This window comes from Maylandia zebra, linkage group LG4, assembly GCF_041146795.1.
Source record: "Maylandia zebra isolate NMK-2024a linkage group LG4, Mzebra_GT3a, whole genome shotgun sequence".
Classification (NCBI taxonomy): domain Eukaryota; kingdom Metazoa; phylum Chordata; class Actinopteri; order Cichliformes; family Cichlidae; genus Maylandia; species Maylandia zebra.
This window is the reverse complement of record NC_135170.1, coordinates 2,127,072-2,146,549: the sequence shown is the minus strand read 5'-3', so window position 1 is coordinate 2,146,549 and position 19,478 is coordinate 2,127,072. Positions and strand designations below refer to the sequence as shown.

Below are 19,478 nucleotides of genomic sequence, written 5' to 3'. Positions count from 1 at the left end.
GTGAAGAACATGTGGGGACCCGTCTCCCTTTCACCCCAATAGAACCGTACGCTGCAGATGGAGAGCCAACGGCTAAGGCCAGGAGAAGTATCTCAAGTCGCCTTCAGAGCTTCCTGTGTTTCGTCACTCTTGACATGCTTCGTAGCATTCAAGAATGGACTATTCAACATGCACAGCAAACGGAGGATGTTCATTGGTTCATGGACCTCCCTGAACTAATGGCATTTATTGCAATTGTGATCTTGTGGGGGGTTTGCAGGCTTCCATCTCTAAATGACTGCTGGTCAGCAAACCTGGGAAACCCACAGATAATTGGAACTATGGCACGAAACCGCTTCCAAGACATCATGCAACACCTACGCTTTGATGACAAGTTCACCCGCTGTGATCGAGCAAAGACTGACAAGTTTGCTGCAATTTCCAGTGTGTGGGGATCATTTGTCACCAACTGCATTACGTGCTACAACCCTGGTCTACATATCACCGTTGATGAACAGCTTTTCCCATCAAAGACTCAGTGCTGTTTCCTGCAGTATATTGCAAGTAAACCGGACAAGTTTGGGATCAAGTTTTGGGTGGCCTGCGACCTAAAATCCAAGTACATTTGCAATGTCTTCCCATATCTTGGCAAGGACCCCAGTCGTCCCACTGGGGAGAGACTTTCTGAAAATGTAGTGATGAGGCTGATGGAACCATTCCTAGACAAGGGCAGAAATGTTACCACGGACAATTTTTTCACATCGCTTTCACTTGCGCAAAAACTTCTTGGACGGAAAACCACCATCCTCGACACAGTCAACAAGATTCGCAGGGAAATTCCTCAATCCACTAGACAGACAGATTGCAATGAATTCACCACTCAGGTATGTTGCAGGTCTTTTGTGGTTCTATGTTTATGTGTTTCATTGTGTGTAAAAGGGCTATGGAAATAACAATTTATCTTATTTCTTAGGTGTTTTCAACCTCTGCTGCCACGCTGACGGCGTATGCGGCCAAACGGAAGAAGACAGTCTATATTCTTAGCAGCATGCACAGCGTGGTTCAGACTGATAACACTACCAAAAGGAAGCCAAACACAGTCACCCTTTACAACAAAACAAAGTGTGGCGTGGATGTGATGGACCAGATGGTTCGGGAGTACACTGTCCGCAAAGGAACACGGCGCTGGCCAGTCGCCGTGTTTTATAACATGATTGACATGGCAGCACTGAATGCACATGTGCTGTATCAAGCATGCACCGGGACGAAGGAAAGACGGGTGGACTTCCTGGTGGCGCTTGCAACAGAGTTGGCTCACTCTCATGTAGCTGCGAAGAAGGCAAGAAAAGATCAGTTGCTTCGGGCAGAACCCTCCACACCGAGCCCTGGAAAAAGGGCCACTTGTCAGGTCAAACACAGATGCAAAAAAAATCAGGCCACTGTGCGATGTGTTCACTGCTACAGGTACACATGTGGTAAATGCAGACGACAGATACCGTGGCAGTGCCAGGATTGTGAGTGATTGCTGACAATGTTGAATTATTTGTAAATATGTGTACAAATGGTTGGTTTTTTGTACTGTTTTTATCAATAAATCTCAGCAACAAAGGACATACACCCATGTGTGTTGATTTCTCCCCAAGATGGCAAACTGAAACACTCCAAGTTGGTGACTTTTGGAGATTTATTTCCCTGGATGATTGAGAATGCATCAAGATGAAACACAAAAGGAAGTTCACAGCTTTTAGCAGCTCCCCCACCCCCTCAATCACTCACCCCCACTCCCCTCCCTCCAGAATTCCTAGGTAACGACCTAATATACATATGAATGACTCCAGCATTTGACTGACTGCTCTCCGGCTTTTAAAGGTAGAAACGCAAAATGATGACTCCGCGGGGGTCTAAGGTAGAAAACCAAAATGACTGCTCTCCGGGGGTCTAAGTGTTAACCGAATGACTGACTTTCCTGTCTTTTTCTTTCGTTTCATTCCTCGCCTCAGCTCTCACACCAAAAGAAACCAATGATCATTTTATGACAGTTAAAAATAGAATAATGGTGCACACAAATTGCAACGTGATTGGAGAATAATGTGCTCAATTATTTGTGTGTGTGCGTTTTAAAATACATGAACACAAAAAGTGGGTAAGACATCTTTTCTGAGAGTGTATCTTTCAAAGGTCTCTAGAAAACATCAGTGGGTACTTCTAGTGTTGGGTGGTTATCCTTCAACTTGAGGGTATTAACTGTTAAACATTATGGTGTTAAGGTTAGGACAATGTGCTTGATTTTTTTTTTTTTTTGTGTCCCGTTTGGATCTATAGCATCAGAATTGTTGTCTTAAGGCCAAGAAAGATGCCAAGCGGATTTATTTTACCAAGTGGATCATCATGGCCTTGCCATATTGGTCCATTTGATTGACCTTTATTATAATTATGAATTTATTTTATTTTCAGTTGCTACAAACGGGACAGACATGACTGGGGGATAGGACAGGGAGAAAGAATGAAAGAAAGAGAGGGAGAGAAAGAAAACCAAAGGGGAGAAGAGACGGTGAGAAGGGGGGGAAGAGAGAAAAAACAAACACCTGGGTCACCTGTATGGAGAAAAAAAACAGAAGAGAAAGCAAACAACAAAGAGCAACATAATAAAAAACAGCACCATCACAATAAACTAGCTAGCAGTAGATATCAGTAGATACTAAATAATAAACGATATTGTGCAGCACGCAAGATAGACAGCGCACAGTGTGCTTTGAGGCAGCAGCCAAGAAAGCTGTAGTCCGCGTCTGTGATCACCCGTGTGTACACCTGTGTGCATACCTGTGTGGATCAGCATGCTTGTATTCCAAAGGTTTCTCCATGTAACGATCTGCTAGAGGGTGTGGGGGGGCCACAGCCCCGTCCTCCAGGGCATGAAGCAGGTATGGAGGAGATCAAAACTCCAGACATCCAGAGGCCCCCAGAACACAAGAGACCAAGGAAGACCAACAGAGGGGCAGCCGCGCCACTGTCCCAGAAAGAGCTGAGGAGGGTCCCAGATGAGGGCTCACTCAGCAGCCGCGGAGCAGAAGCCAGGGGGGGTTGCAGTGACGCGCCCGTGAGCTCCGCCGGCAGCCAGCTGTGCCTGAGTGACCGAGCCCCAGGCCGAGACGCCGGGGGCACCCCACCTCCGAAGTGGCCCGAGCGAGCCCCAGGCTCCAGGCCCCGATAACCGGCCGCCAAGGAGTGAGCCGGTGTGTACCTGGACGCCCACCCCCGGACACAAAGAACCACCAACGCACCGACACCTGAGGGAGTCCGCCACTGGCAGGGGAAGTGGTGGTAGGGAATTCTCAATGGTGCTTGGTGCCATACCCTCAGGGACTTTAATGTTATATAAAAACACTGACAGCTCAATATCTGCCTCAGTCACTCTCCCTGATCCAGCTGAGTCAGCAGTGGGAAAAATCTGCTTTTCACAGGAACTTGGTAACAGCAATAAGAGAATACGTAGTTTATTCCAAGAAGATATCGTCTCTCTCCCATATATAGAATATCTTACTGGAACCGACATGTTCCAGATATCACCTGGAAGACAGTCTGGATGATCCCATAAATATCTAGTTGTGAACAAGGTGAAGGAAATCTCATATAAAATTCTTCATAAATGTGACCCAGCCAGTCACTATATGGTAACATTTAAAAGAGACATAGATACTAATTGAACTTTCTGTGGGGATCATCCAGAAACTGTGGCACATCTCTTTTGGTTCCTCTACACAGAGATTCTGGAAGAATTTAGCAGTTTTGTTATTGTCTATATTTTAAGGGAGTTTTCTTTACGATGGAAAATGTTTTATTCTGTTTCTTTAAGTTCCCCAGGAAGAATGATAAATGTTTTTTATAAAAAATTTGTTAATACTTTTAGCTATTTTATATCCATAAATGTAAGTTTATTAATAAAACACCATATTTCTGCCGTTTTATAAGGATATGAATTGTACATACAATCAATTTCAGACTCAACCAACAAAAAGCCTCTCAGAACAATATTTATATGTAGATTTTTTTCGCCTCCTCATATCATCATTTTTTTACTCCTGGTTCTGTATGTTCATGTTCTGTTCTTTTGTAAACTTCATCTGTTTGTATGTTGTATACTCATTGTGTTTCAATAAAGTTCGATTTAAAAAAAGGTACGTTCTAAAGGAAGCTTCAGACGTCACTGATCACGTGACTCTGGCCAAACGAATCAAGCCTCGACACGGTGCTTCTGAAGCAGCGCGTTGATCTTTCTGACACACGCACCGGAGCGTCAGCTTCAAGCGGACCATCACTACGTCTCACATCTAAAGGTGTCAAGGTAACTTTGAACTGAGTTCAGTCAATCTGGAGTTTTTCCAAGTTTTCTGTTGCTCTCTGTGAGAGAAGAGCGTTAAAGGCGGGGCTCTCCAGAGTCCAGCAAAACAGGAAACCACAGCTGGGTGTGTGTAAGTGTGCAAACCAATAGAATGCATCGTGGTGGGGGGGGGGGGGGGGCATCACGGGCAAGAAAAAAATAAAATAATCGGTCGTACCCATGCTTCCCCGACGTCATGCCAGCGCATATTGGGAAATTCGTAGGCACCGATCGGTTTTCTATCAGCCATTTGCTGGGAGTAAGGGCGCCCTCCGTTTGCGAGGTGCGCCTGCTGCTGGCGGCACAGGGAGGAGAGGGCGGGGCGGCGGGGAGTCTCTGGCTGGCTGGAGCGGCATCTAATAACCAACTCGCAAAACAAAATAAAAACAACAAACAGATATTATGATACAGACTTATAATCTGCACCCATGTTTTTTCTACATTCTATAAAGTGAGCGCGAGAGCCCTCGGTGCGCCTGCGCGCTGCTGAAGTCAAAGTAAACTTTATTGTCATCTCCGCTACAGACAGTCCAGCATATAGAGAGACGAGACGACGAGGCTGCAGTTACAGCGGTGCAAGTAAACAAACAATAAATATAAGAAGAGTAAGAAAATAAATCTACACTTTAGGACTCGGGGTAAAGGATCAATAACAATTTAAATTATAATTTACAGTTTGATGATTTAAAGTCTCACACAACCCGTCAAAAGGGGCGGGGCCGGCTGCTTCCAAGTAGAGCACATTTCATTTATAATGATGTAAATCCAAGCCCATCATGGATTCACGATCTGAATCCTGGGTTGTGTGAAATCCCAGAAATCAACCTTAGACAAAGTGAATCTGTGAACTAAGGTGTAGGTCTGTTAGGTTAATTGTGCTGATCCTCGGGTTGGGGGATTTGTGTTTGTACTGGAGCGCAAAATTCAAACCAATGGAAGATGGACAACAAAAGTTCAAAGCCATCAGGTGCTCAGTTTATGTATTTATTTTTGGCCTGCATCAGTAAGAAATGCCAAATTATATACACAAAGTTACAGGAATCACCACTCCTGTTATTCATGATGATTTCAGTAACATCACATAATAACATGTAACATCCTGTAAGCACAGTCTGCCTGTGTCTTTTCTCTGCAAATGAACATTTTCAGCCAATATAGGTAATACATCAACATGGCTGCCGTGGCTAAGTTAGGAATATTTATAATGTCATTTCAAAACTTGCATATGATCTGCAATTTGTAGCAGATCTACTGACTGTCACAGCAGCTGGAGCAGTCTCAAATGCAGGTCAGTCCACTGCTGCCCCCTGTGGCCAAGTGCCATAGCTACTGCTGGATGAACTCGTGACACATCTGCACCTGTTTCTATGAACACATTGAGTCTGAGTGGCTGCACTTACACTGGTGCATTCAAACATATTGAAAGATGGCAGCAATGTGGATTGTCAAGACTCAAACCAACCGTTGAGCAAAGACAGCAGGATCACTTGTTTCTGTTTGTTATACAGCCAGATTTACTCGTGACACACATGTGCAGCTGCTTTATCACCTATTCTGAATTTGTTTCAAGCACAATACATTTGTTACACATGTTGGGATATTGTGTTTGTTTTAAATGTTATATACCTGTGTGGTATGTGACTTGTGTTGCCATGACGCCAGGTCTCTCTTGGAAATGAGATTTTTAATTTCAATGAGATTTTTTTTTACCTGGATAAATAAAGGACTAATTTGTAACTTTCAGTGTTTTCCGGTCTTCCAAAAGAAAAAAAACCTTCAACTACATGACATGCAGTTGTGTATTTGTTTTCACCTTATCATACACTTGAAGTTTTACAAATCCCCACTTCTTTAGTGAATATCATTTCAGTCTCAGACAACCTCGTTTCTCTTACAGAGGTTGAATGCACCTTCTGCGGATGGCGGTACCACACAGTGTGCGTGGACTTCCCCTGCACAGAAGGCAACTACAAATGCTGTGAATGCTAAATAAACAGAAACAAATGATCCCTGTTGTCTTTGCTTGATGATTGGTTTGAGTCTTGACAATCCACATTGCTGGCGTTGCATCTTTCAAAGCCAGCAATGGCAGGTATCAGTGCTCAAACCTTTTGTGTTTGTTTCCAACAAGTTGCCCACCTCGGGAAACAAAAATGTGTTCTTTTACTTGTCAGATGAACATATGAGCCACTTTGACTCTTCAGTGCAGTGTGGAGCCTAACAAAGATCTGTTTTGTGTCCCAGCTGATCAGCAGGAGGAGGAGAGTCTGACGGAGCAGCAGAGGAACATTTTCAGCTACTTGGACTCAGCTCAGCCACTACAGAGGAAACAATGAGCTCAACACAGAAGGTGACAGACAGAGCAGGACCATATGACCAAAGATATTTATCACCATATACATTTGAACATTTGCCATAACGATGTAGCTGACGATAGAATTGACAGCAGACAAAATACTTTACAGCTGCACAACTTTATTAAAAAGCCATCAATGTATTTTCACTGAAACAAGCAGCTGTTGTTTATGTGCATTAAAGTTATATAAAAATGTAACAGTGCAAATGCAAATTCCTCGCTGACAGTTTAACCAAAAGGCGTTTCCAGTGGAAACTGGCCGACACATCCTGAGCATAACCATGTATAATATCCACTAAACTTCAGAAGAGGTTATACAGTCGTGGCCAAAAGCTTTGAGAATTGCATAAATATTGGAACCTGGAGAAGTTGCTGCTTAAGTTTTTATAATAGCATTTTGCCTGCACTCCAGAATGTTATGAGGAGTGATCAGATGAACTGCATCGTCCTTCTTTGCCATGAAAACGAACTTAATCCCCAAAAAGCCTTACCACTGCATTTCATTGCTGTCATCAAAGGACCTGCTGAGACCATTTCAGTGATCGTCTTCTTAACTCAGGTGAGAATGTTGGCGAGCACGAGGCTGGAGATCATCATGGCTGTATCCCGATTCAGGTTCTGCAGCTTTAAAGTCCTCAAGGGCCGCGTACTCAAAGGCCGCTAAGGCCGAAGTGCGAGGCTCGTAGGCTCGTGAAATGGGACGTCTAGCCTCCGTCGCGCTGCCCAGGTTGCCTAGCAACCATGATACTAACAGCTGGAAACGTTTCATACAGCTTTGTTTGACAGAAATGAAGGAGAACATATTTAGTTCATTTGTTTCTACATGAGCTCTGTGTGATTTGATGAGTATCTGAGGCTGAGACCACAGGACTGTGAAACATGATTGTTGGGCTTCATTTCTGTGCTGAACAGTCGTTTAAGATTAGCTGTAAATAACAATTAGCTGATGTTGTTCATGAGACTAAAGTCATCTCACTGTGGTAATGTAAATATAATATGGCCAATATTATAGTTATTATATTAATCACTTCACTCACAGACAAGTATCTGTGACAGTGTGTATACAGATGTGTTATACATAAGAGACAAATATTGTTCATTTAATATGTTGTCATTACTAAATTTGGCTCAATGCTTACATATATGTGTAAAAGCAAATGTAGGAGCTGTGATAACTGTGTCTGATAGAATGAAGAGCAGACTGATATATGAAATATTCCTTTATTGGGTGAGAAAATCAGACCATGTCATAACTGCTGTAAGTCACACAGAATAGATATCAGAGCCTTAAACAGGCTGACGTCTGCTAAATGGGTCAAACTGGGCAGAAAGTCTACAAACACATAACATCCTTATAGAATATGATGTAACACTATAGATCAACTTAGCTCAGAATATATAAAGCATATAAACAGTTACAGCAATATGATGCAACAAACACAGCAGCTACTGATCCAAAATACTCAAAGCTTCATAGAACTGGAACCAACATTTATTTTAGCTCCATTCTGCTGCTGATACAGACTTTAGGTTTCTGAACATTAAACTTGTTGCTGCCTTTCATAGTGTGTAACTTGAAGGCCCTGAGTACTCTGAGTACTTTCTCCCACACTGGAAACACTGGGATGATCACATTATTTGAACATTACCTAATAAGACTGATTCAGCACAGACAGTTATGTTAAACTTTCCTAGCAGTCCTTCACAAACAGGGAACAGTCTGTCTATTCTCTCCATCTGTCAGCTGCTGCTGGCTCTTCCTCCTCCTCTTCCTCACACACTGCTGAGTTTGTCCTGGTGGATCATCAGGGCTGCAAAGCCTCACAGATGATGTGCAGCAGTGGGTCCCTCAGTCTGTCCTCACTCTGGACACTTGCAGTCGTCACACATGGAAATCAAATGTGTGATAAGCTGCAGGATTCAAACACAAGTGTAACTTATAAACACATGTTCATACTTTTATTCCACAATCAGAGAGAAAGAAACAGAGAGAGAGTGCAGGACAGACAGACAGGTGACAGTCTCAGGTGTACACACTGCTACACAACAGCACAGAGAAGCAGGATTTAGTGTTTGTGTTATTACGAGTGTAAACAAGAAGAGTTCCAGATGGTACAGTGGACACATGTGTGACTGCTGTGATTAAAGCATCTTTCTTTCAGCTTAACGAGTGAACCGTCAGCTCGTTCAAACACACGTTAAAGTGCGTTTGGCTCGACACCACCGAACAGAGGCAGCAATATAACACAGCTAACATTAACAGTGCAGTGGATCCTGCTTGTGCCGTGATGTTCAGGACTGCAAACCGAGCAGCATCACTGACTTTCAGCTTGTTGTGTTTGTGGATATATGACTGACTTTAATTATCCACAAAATCATCACATTCTCTGTCAGATGAAGGTCGACTATTGAACGGCGTATATTTTAAAGGCTTTAAAACCAAGTTAACGCTGAAAGTACAAACATCACTAATGTCACATAACTCTGCCGACAAGGCATAGCTATGGCTATGAAATGCTCTTTGTGTATCACTTCTTCATTATGAAAGATGTCATTAATGCACTAGTAATGTCTCATCTGGAGTATTGTTCAATCATTTGGTCAGCAGCTAATAAGACAGATCTTAACAGACTTCAGTTAGTCCAGAATAAGGCGTCCAGATTAGTGTGAAGATGTTCATACTATACTAATATTGATAAAATGCATAATAACCTTTCTTGGCTTCCTGTACAGGCTAAAATATTCTATGGCTTACTTGTAGTTCTAAAGAAAGCAATTCTGTTAAACACACCACATTTATTCTGCTCAGCTGCAGTATCCAGATGAAATACATCATCATATTACACAGTTTTCAACAAGCTGCAATTTAGTAAATGCTCGAGTTAAAAGTAACGTTTTGTAAAACTGTTACATTTAGAGCAACTTTTAAGTGGAATAAGTTGCCTTAAAAAATTAGAGAATTATTCAAAACTTCAATGAACACTTAAAAGCCGATTTACAGAGCTTTTAGTTGTTGTAAATATTGTAAGACATGATTTGATTTTGAAATTTGTGTAATGTGCCTCAATGTTATTGATATTATTATTATTATTATTGATTGCTTATATTTGAACAATTGTGAAACCTCACTGTGGATGTAAGAGTGCAATTATGTGGATATCTTGAATCCACTTTATTGTGTAATATTTTATGTGAGTATTTGACGGAAGACGAGCAACATCTGTTGTGGAAGCTAACGGGGTTCCTTTAGAATAAACAAACATAGGATTTATTATCACTGAATAATTCTGTATAAATCTATACAAATTATAGAAATATGTAATAGGAACCAACAAAATAATCTAAATTATAAAATAATGTGTGTGTGTGTGTGTGTGTGTGTGTGTGTGTGTGTGTTTAGTGTTTGAACAGTCATGAATTATCTTTAACAGCAGGTTGGATGTAATGTGTTAGAACTACCAGCAGGTGGGGATAAGAGACCTTTAAGGTGTTTGGTGCCACGCTCCACCTCCAGGTTTAAAACTAGTGTTAATGGAGTTTGAAGGCTGAGTTTGTTCCACGACTGCATTTCACTCACTGCCTCTGTTTGTATCTCTGTCACTGCAGGACCAACATGGAGCCAGAAGTCAGCGCTCTCAGGAGGCCGACAAACCTCACAGAAGAAAGGGAGAGAAAAAACACACCTGTGACGAGTGTGGGATGGAGTTTACTCTGAAGGCTTCACTAAAACAGCATCAGGTCATCCACACTGGAGAGAGACCGTTCAGCTGTGAACAGTGTGGAAAGTCTTTTTCCTGGATGCGTTCCCTAAAAACACACCAACTCATCCACAGTGGAGTTAAAGCGTACAGCTGTGATCAGTGTGGCAGAGCTTTTACTCGCAGTAGCCACTTACAGAGGCATCTAGTTACCCACTCTGGAATTAAGCCATACAGCTGTGATCAGTGTGGCAGAGCTTTTACTCACAGTAGCAGCTTACAGAGTCATCTAGTTACCCACTCTGGAATTAAGGCATACAGCTGTGACGAGTGTGGGAAGTCTTTTTCCTTGAAGCGTTCCCTAAAAAGACACCAACTCATCCACAGTGGAGTTAAAGCGTACAGCTGTGATCAGTGTGGCAGAGCATTTACTCAAAGTAGCCACTTACAGAGTCATCTAGTTACCCACTCTGGAATTAAGGCATACAGCTGTGACGAGTGTGGGAAGGGTTTTACTGAGAAGGCTAAACTAAAACATCATCAGGTCATCCACACTGGAGAGAGACCGTTCAGCTGTAACATGTGTGGAAAGTCTTTTTCCTTGAAGCGTTCCCTAAAAAATCACCAACTCATCCACAGTGGAGTTAAAGCGTACAGCTGTGATCAGTGTGGCAGAGCTTTTACTCGCAGTAGCAGCTTACAGAAGCATCTAGTTACCCACTCTGGAATTAAGGCATACAGCTGTGACATCTGTGGAAAAACTTTCAGCCAAAGAGGGAACCGAAATGAACACCTACGCATTCACACCAGACATGATGTGTACTGCTGTGAACAGTGTGGCAAATACTTTACAACAGACGCACAGTTACAACGACACATGTTTACCCACACTGAGGAGAGACCTTATCAATGTGACCTGTGTGAGAAGACTTTTAAATCTCCACGTCACCTGAGACAACACCAACAGATCCACACCAGAAAGAGACTCTACAAGTGCAGCTACTGTGAGGTATGTATTTATATTGTTATCTTGTCATTTTAGCCTGACTGTTTGGAACAACTCTGCTCATTAAACTGTGTTAGCATGTTAGCAATTCTACTGCATGGAAAAGCAGCTCTGAGTGATTATTCAGATTTTCCTTTCAGTTATGATTTTAGTATTACTGTAGTATTATGGTGGTAGTATTGTAGTTATTGCAGCCCAGTAAACTGAGTGTGTTAACTGAAACAGTCAAATGTAGTTGGACGTCTGCAGAGATGCTCTTTATTTCAGGCGACGTTCAGGATACAAATGTTGAAGGACTGACTTACACTGTCTTTGTGTCTTTGTTTAGAAGCAGGGCGACACAGATGGATCCAGTTCTCAACCCTGTCATCACCGTGGTGGTGGGAAAGACTTTCTTTGTGACCTCTGTGGAAAAATCTTCAGTCAGCAAAATACCCTAAAAGTACATCAACGTAGACACACTGGAGACAAACTGAAATACTGCAAAGAATGTGGGAGAAGCTTCCCCACATCAGGTGGATTAAAAACACATGAACTGATTCACAGTGGGGTTAAAAAGCACCTCTGTGATCAGTGTGGGTCATCCTTCACCACTGAAGGTGAACTTAAAAGACACAAACGAGTCCACACAGGAGAGAAACCACACAAGTGCAGACACTGTGAGAGAAGCTTCTCACATTCACATGGTCGTAACAGGCATGAACGTACGCACATGGAAGGAAACTACAGCTGTGACCAGTGTGACAAGAGCTTCAGGAATCTCAGTTCATACTCTGCACACAAACGATCCCACGTTACTAATAAACTGTTTCACTGTTACCAATGTGCCCAAACATTCACCTCATTGTCTGCTCTGTGCAAACATCAGCGCGATCACTCAGGGCTGAAATCACTCCCATCACTGGATCACAGTGAATCTGAAGACACAGAAAGATCCTCTGGTTTCTGTGTCAGACTCAAAAAGCTTGAGATCAGGCTCCACAGAGTTCAGATAGAATCTCCTGTAAAAATCTGATGAGGCAGCTGTGAATCAAACTCTTCCCCTAGTTCCATTTTAAGCTTTCAAAACTGTCCTACTGTAGTGTTCATGTCAAGTGGTTAGCTTTCTATTCATCAGTTGGTTGAAAACTCTGTTTCCTATTATAAAGTTTTTGTTTTAATGTATTTTGATCCACATAAATGTTTTCTTGTTCAGGTTCTTTATGTTATTGAATCTTGCAAATGTTAAATAAAAAATTCAAATGTAAAATATCTTCACTGATGGTACAAATAAACTGTCCTTTCAGCTTTAGCTCCTAATTTATTCATTATTTATGGATGTAGCACAGCAGCCGTCTCTTGATTAACACATGGAGGGCTCGGGATCTGATGGTGTCGTCTCCCTAATTTGCCCACTCAGTAAATCTCACTCATGGCCAAGAAATTGAAATAAACCTTGTTTCCCTGCTGGATAGTGATCCACTGTAACTCTGCTCCTCCTTCCTGTTTAGGATTTCTGTGGCTGAAGTAAAATTCCCTCCATCCATCACTTATCCCAGCTAACCCAAAGTGAAATAAAGTTTTGCTCGTCTTAAAAAAGCATTACAATAATGGGCATTACCAATGCAAACTGAATGATACAGAAGATGTAAGAAGAGACTTTGATCAGTTAATAAAGCTCATGATCTGGATTCATTGTGGCTGCTACACAGATACTTCTGGGTCACTTCTCTCAGTTAGGAACCTTCCTCACCAAACTGACTGTTGGACCACACCCCTGGTTTCATGAGAAATTGTTTCAGCCATGATTTCTCTTCCTGTATTTCAGAGTAAAGACTGAAGTGACAAATGGAAGCATGTTTAAAAACACAATGTGAGAGAGACGTTGAGGTCCTTAGAAGTTACCCTGGGTTTTTCTGTCACCCTGCTAGATGTTACACACCTTGTTATTGGACTGATTTCTACTGCTGGACTACTCCTGCGGAGAGTAACAATACTCTTACTAATTAGCTCCCTTTCACACCTTTGGGGATATTTATTTCTGTGTTTGCAGCGCTGTGAGCCAGAACAGCGAGAGAAAAATCTGCAGCAGCGACGAGCCGAATGCTTACGTGAATCGCAGCAGCTGCTCATGTGCTACGCTGAATTAGAGGATATCTTTGCTCTGGATTTCTATTTCTACTCTTTCATTTCTATATGATTCTTCTTGCATCTAAACAAAGATGATTCAATTTGCTAAATGTTGATGGCTCTTCGTGCTCAGGTGTAAATGAGACGTAATATTTGCTCTTGGTTTGGTTCTCCTGTACAGAACCTTGCAGTACAACAGAAACCTAAAAACATTATTTGTAGTTGTTATTCTTAGTTGTTCTGCTGCCTAAATACCACAGGGTCTGATTATGAAGTTATTGAGCTGCACATACTTTATGACCTGCTTAAGTTCGAGGTCACAGCGTCTGTAGAGCAGCTGGAACATAATGAAGTCTACAAGGTTAAAGTTTTCTCTTCAGTTATTGTTCTTTCTGCTGCTTGGTTTGATGGATCTGAGAGCTTTTGTTTTTATTATTGTTATTATAATTATCATGAATATTTTACTCTCTAGAAGCTTTAAAATAGTGTTTGTGTTTGAAAAAATTGATTTAAGAATTGAACAGAAACATCTGTCCTTCTGAAAATGGCCCAAAGGCACGGAGACAAAGTCAAAGGATGCAACCTGTAACTTTCTCTTCCTTCATGTCAGGACCATCATCCATGATTTATATAAAATGCATATAGCAACAGTAGCACTTTAGTTTGGACTTTATGATTTCTGTAACTGGAAAATATTATTTTGTTTAAAGACAGAAGTGACCGCATAGTTGCAACATCAAAGGGAAATATTAATTAATTAGCATCAAGTATATTTGTTGCTTAAGCGTTTGCACTATAACTTAAGTAGGATTATAACTTTTAAGGAAGGAAAGATTTCAGATATTTAGTTCACTGTTTCAGTTATTTTATATGAAATTAAAACATTTACGTTGGTCAAATATGATGCTCTAAATCAAATAAAAGTTTGAAAATAAATGATGTATTTTTAAATGCTGCAACAAATGTTCACAAAAAGTAACTATAATTAAAACCAGTTAAACAAAATCAAATGTTTGAATCATGCTTAACCAAATGCCAGGCTGGAGAGCTGAACCTAAAGTATACGTAGAAAGATTTCAACATCTGAGCAGTTTTTAATGTTTTTATCACATATAAATGTCACAGCAGTGGGTCCTGGCCCAATGCTTTGTGTTTTTGCTTTTCTTTGACTCTTGTTTTTCTTGGTTTTTGTTCTTCTTATTTATCAGGCTCTCAGTAATCTTAGTTCTCCCTCCCTCAGTGTTCATTTCAGCCTGTGTTTAGTTTCTGTTCCCGTGTCCCACGTTTCATCGTTTCATGTCGAGTCAGCCCTGTCTCTCTGTTTCCTGTGTCTCCCCAGTCAGCCCCGCCTCCCTCGGGCACTCATGTGTGATACAGAGTAATAAACCTGACTACATTTGCTACACTCTCTTTATTACCTGTGACTTTAAAATTCATACACTAATTATGTCTGCCCATCTCTCTAATGTGAAGGTCAAAGGTCAACATCCCAGTGACATAAGAATAATCCCAAAGGGGCAAAGGCAGCGGTTAATTTAGCATAATTAGCATTAAGGGTACAGCAAGGATATACTTTTACTTATTGTGGCAGGGGTGTGGTCTCTGGCCTGCTGCAGTGGAGGCTGGTGGCGGGACGTTGGACGGCACAGGTGAGGGTGATGGAGCTCATGACTCTCCCCTTTATAGTGACGGAGGAGACTGGCGTGGGGGAAGCGTGTAGTGGAGGAAGCCGAGGAGAGAGCTGGTTTCTGGCTACAAAGACGGCGTCAAACCAGAAAAGATTGCTCGTGGTCCAATAATGTGTCAATCACCTGTGAATCAAACTGTGTGTGGGTCAGTTTATGTCACAGTGTTGTTTAGTATATCTTCACTTGTCTCACTCTCCTTCTGTTCTGTCCATCAGGACGATCCTCAGCGCTTACACAGATCCTCCATCGATGTTTTGGATCCAATCAGTGATCAGTTCTACGAGGAGGCCTGGATGTTCACCAGCGCTCGCTACACCTCCATCTACCCGAAGGTGAGTGTACTCCTTTGTACTCAGATTAACATTTTATTTCTTAAAATACATTTTCATATATGAGCTTTCTATTATTTCATGGGCCATTTAATCAATATTAAAATTACAAGCATATCAACAAAGGTGAAGCTGGTTTGTTCCACTTGCTGTCACACAGTCATGGAGGAATACATCCATCCATCCATCCATCCATCCATCCATCCATCTTCATCCGCTTTATCCGAGGCCGGGTCGCGGGGGCAGCAGCCTAAGCAAAGAGGCCCAGACCTCCCTCTCCCCAGCCACCTCCTCCAGCTTGGAGATATAATCTCTCCAGCGTGTCCTGGGTCTGCCCCGGGGCCTCCTCCCGGTGGGACATGCCTGGAACACCTCACCCAGGAGACGCCCAGGGGGCATCCTTGTCAGATGCCCGAACCACCTCAGCTGGCTCCTTTCGATGTGGAGCAGCAGATGCTCTACTCTGAGCCCCTCCCGAACTTCTCACCCTATCTCTAATGGAGGAATACAATAAATACATAATCAGTCATAGATCCTGAACAATGACATTAAAAGAAAGTCTGTGGCTCTAAAGACTAAACAGTATAAAGACATGCTCCAAGCTGCTGTTTCTCTCCTAAATGGCCTGCATTTGTATAGCGCTTTTCTAGTCCATAGGACCCCAAAGCGCTTTACACTACATTCAGTCATTCACCCATTCACACACACATTCACACACTGGCGATAGCAAGCTACATTGTAGCCACAGCTGCCCTGGGGCGCACTGACAGAGGCGAGGCTGCCGGACACAGGCGCCACCGGGACCTCTCTCCTACTCCTCTAGGTTTTCCACTGTCGGCCATCCAGCGATGCTGGAGGGCTACCTGGCCAATGCTGGCCTACACAAAGAGGTCCCGGCTCGGAGGAGCTGAAGAAGATCCTTGCCTTCCTCGTCAGTTTCCTCTTCAGTTCCTATCCCAACAAAACCTTCTTGCACCTATTAGCTCCAAAGAGGCTATGGTGCCCGTGGAGGTCTGGACCTGAGGCCTGTGCTCATCACGTGGATAGAAAACACTCTGACACCATTCTGGAGGTCTGATGGGACTCTGACCAAAACACAGATGAAATAAAACTTGTGGCTGGAGCTTTTAAAATTACTTTTTCACCTCATAGATTAATGCTCATGATTGCATGTTAGCAAGACAGCATCTCCCCAAGGTGAAACTCTCAGGAGACATTTACTCTTAAACTGTAATCTGGTTGAGACTACTTGAGGAGATCTTAGTAGCGAGTATGTGGATTTAGTCTCTTCACCAACAGCAGACAGACCCATGCCAAGAAAGCAGACATGTTCTCAAAGAAAGCCGAGAGCAGAGATTGGAAAAAGCTAAAAAGAAAAAGCTGCAGCTTCAGACGACTATCTGCCTGTAAGGCTGAAAAAGTCCAGTTACGCTCTATTTTGGAAAAGCTCCCAGTTTTGGTGACCTGGACTTTTATTTGCCCTCTTCTGCTACAGATGTTGACTGTGACCTCAGAGGCCAACTGGACCACACAGCTGCAGCAGGAGTGAGGGAGAGGAGTCTTCATCCAGCTTCAAAGAAAACATCCAGGTAAAGTGACGTGGATCAGCGGATAAAGCCGTCTCCACTTTCAAAGGAGATCCTCTGAGAGAGAGACTCTGAGCCGTTTTAGCCTCAAATTATAGGACTTTATAGTACAGCAACACTTTTAAAGGACAAAAATAACATAAACTGTGACTGTAATACAAACAAAGTATTGCATGTGTTTTTAAAAGTGTTCCTCCGATGGGCAGGATATCACTATTAGACTGTCCCACCAGCCAACTTCAACAAGAGACCACAGCAGCATTCAGTGATCAGCACAGATGTTCCTCTAACACTCAGCATCTGATCCCTGTTGGTCTGTGTGCTTCTGCTTTTGCTCAGTTAGAAACCCTGCAGCAACCCGACCCAAAACTGTGTCTTCTTGTTGGCCTCAACGTTGAAGTGTCAAACGTCCAACATCTGGAAAGGAAACCACGCCAGTGTACTGTGATGTTTCACCAACATGTGGCAGACGCTGGTCCTGCCTTTCATGCTGACATCAGCAGAGAGCCCCGCCTACCTCAAAGCCTCCCCTGTCATGTATTGATCAGGATGATTATGAAGATGAGCGAGTGCAAATAAGACTGTAAAAGTCCACGAGCAGAATGTTTGGATGCTTTCTAATGATTCATGAATATCATGAGAGTGTTTGTGTGTTTTGTCTTTTCTTTGCTGACGTTTCTTACTAACAAAGACAATTTACGCTCTGTGTGTGTTTTCATCCTTACCAGCCACACTCTGACTGCAATGAAGGAAACAAAGTGTAGAAATCGTCGACTCAGTGACTTCATAAAATATTGAAGTGGTTCAGGTAGAGCCAGTTTTTAAATGACCATGAACACTGAGCGTATTGTATCTGTACAGCATGTTTTTCTATTAGACAGATTTGTAACAGAGGCCTTGCTCTCAGTAAGTTTGAAATCCTTGTCTGATTTATTTTGTAATCTCTGATCTTTGTGTATCCTGCTCAGTTTGCATGCTGCCTGTAGGAGTTTCTGTCTTTGTATTTGAAGATAATTCATTGAATATACTCAGCTGCTTCCCTTTGGTGCCTCACACATCACTGAAGTTTTTCAGTGTCCAGTTATTTGTTTTTAATAGCTGTTTGAATTCTCTGTATGTTTGACCCTGTAGACTGTTTAATGGACTGCTCGTCTTCCTGTTTGTAACCACTGCCTGTTTAGGACTAAAGATTTGGATTTTTGACTTTAACACAGCCTCTGCGTGTCGTCCCTTTGTGTCCTCGTCCTCTGTGAATGTGTCACAGATGTTTCCATGATAATAACACAGCTTTCCCACAGTGGCTTGCAGCAGCATTTATTCACAGCACATTTGAGAAAGGTTCAGATTAACTCGATGAGTTTATATTCAGAATGATTCTGACAGTGGGCCACTGTGAATTGTGATCTTTCATCAGGTCAATGTTTAAGTTCAGTATTTCAAAGCAGGAGCTATGAACAGTCATCGTGTTGGCATTATTGATTGCAGTTATGTTGATTGCAGTTATTTACATCAGACTTCTTCTCTGAGATAAGAGCACCGTTTCTGGGAAAGATGACAGTATTTCCAGGCTGGATGCTGTTTGCAGGGAGAACTGAATGAAAGTCTCCTGCACCTCAGCGCTGAGGTCCACACCTGTGAACACAGATGAGGTCAATCTGCTGCAGCACGTAGAGCTTTACTGATCAGCAGGTTCAAAGGATTCAGCAGAGCGTAGAGTCGGAGCTAAATGCCACATCACCATAGAGTTTGTTAACAACAGCTTTCTTTGCCCTTTGTCTCCATGGACTGAATCAGGGATACTCGTCATACTTCACCTCAACCACGTCACTGAGAGACCCCAGCCTGACACAGCAGCAGAGATGATGAAAGCAGAAACAGCAAACAGATGCTTCAGTTGTGTTTCTCTCTGTGTGTGCGCTCACGCCCACTTGTGTGTGTGAACTTTCCACGTACCTCAGCTTGTTTCTCCAACATGAGCCATCAGGGCTGAAAAACATCACTAACACATGAATTCTTTCTCTTTTTGTTATCACCTGTGATCATGTGTCTCATGTTTCTGTCATTCACCAGTTCTTGTAGAGTTACGTGTAACTAGACTTCTGTGGGACGTAAATGATTGTTTTGTATGCAGATCTGTACAAAGGATGGAAACACTTGATTACAAAGGAGATCTCAGCTGTGTTGTTGTGGATGGACTTCAACGTATTTGTTAAAAAAGAGAATAAAGCAAAGTGTTTTAGCTGTTTGGGAGTTTTTGTTTGATTCCATTCAGTTTTATTTCTATGGAGTCAAATAATAAGAAAGGCTCTAGAACAGCCCTGAGTTTGTCCAGGTGACACTCCTCTGAAG

The 19,478-nt window shown here is 42.4% G+C and overlaps 1 protein-coding gene and 1 long non-coding RNA gene across 5 annotated transcripts; both read left to right on the top strand.

Moving 5' to 3' along the window:
* Nucleotides 1-4,119: 4,119 nt before the first annotated feature.
* Nucleotides 4,120-18,343, top strand: LOC112431956 (phospholipase D1-like). Of its 4 annotated transcripts, XM_076882852.1 has the most exons (6): nt 4,130-4,321; nt 6,602-6,707; nt 15,430-15,546; nt 16,367-16,615; nt 17,039-17,132; nt 17,469-18,343. In XM_076882852.1, the coding sequence occupies exons 2-5, from the start codon at nt 6,690-6,692 to the stop codon at nt 17,090-17,092; spliced, it is 438 nt and encodes a 145-aa protein (XP_076738967.1). In that variant the 5' UTR covers nt 4,130-4,321; nt 6,602-6,689; the 3' UTR covers nt 17,093-17,132; nt 17,469-18,343. The 4 variants fall into 4 exon arrangements, 1 of the variants encoding a protein (XP_076738967.1); XR_013098221.1 differs by lacking the exons at nt 15,430-15,546; nt 16,367-16,615 and having other exon boundaries at nt 4,120-4,321; XR_013098222.1 differs by lacking the exons at nt 4,130-4,321; nt 15,430-15,546; nt 16,367-16,615 and adding an exon at nt 6,058-6,449.
* LOC143418298 (uncharacterized) lies at nt 9,819-12,708 on the top strand. The gene is made up of 2 exons (XR_013098223.1): nt 9,819-11,420; nt 11,746-12,708. It is a non-coding gene; the product is annotated as an uncharacterized LOC143418298 (long non-coding RNA).
* Nucleotides 18,344-19,478: the final 1,135 nt, after the last annotated feature.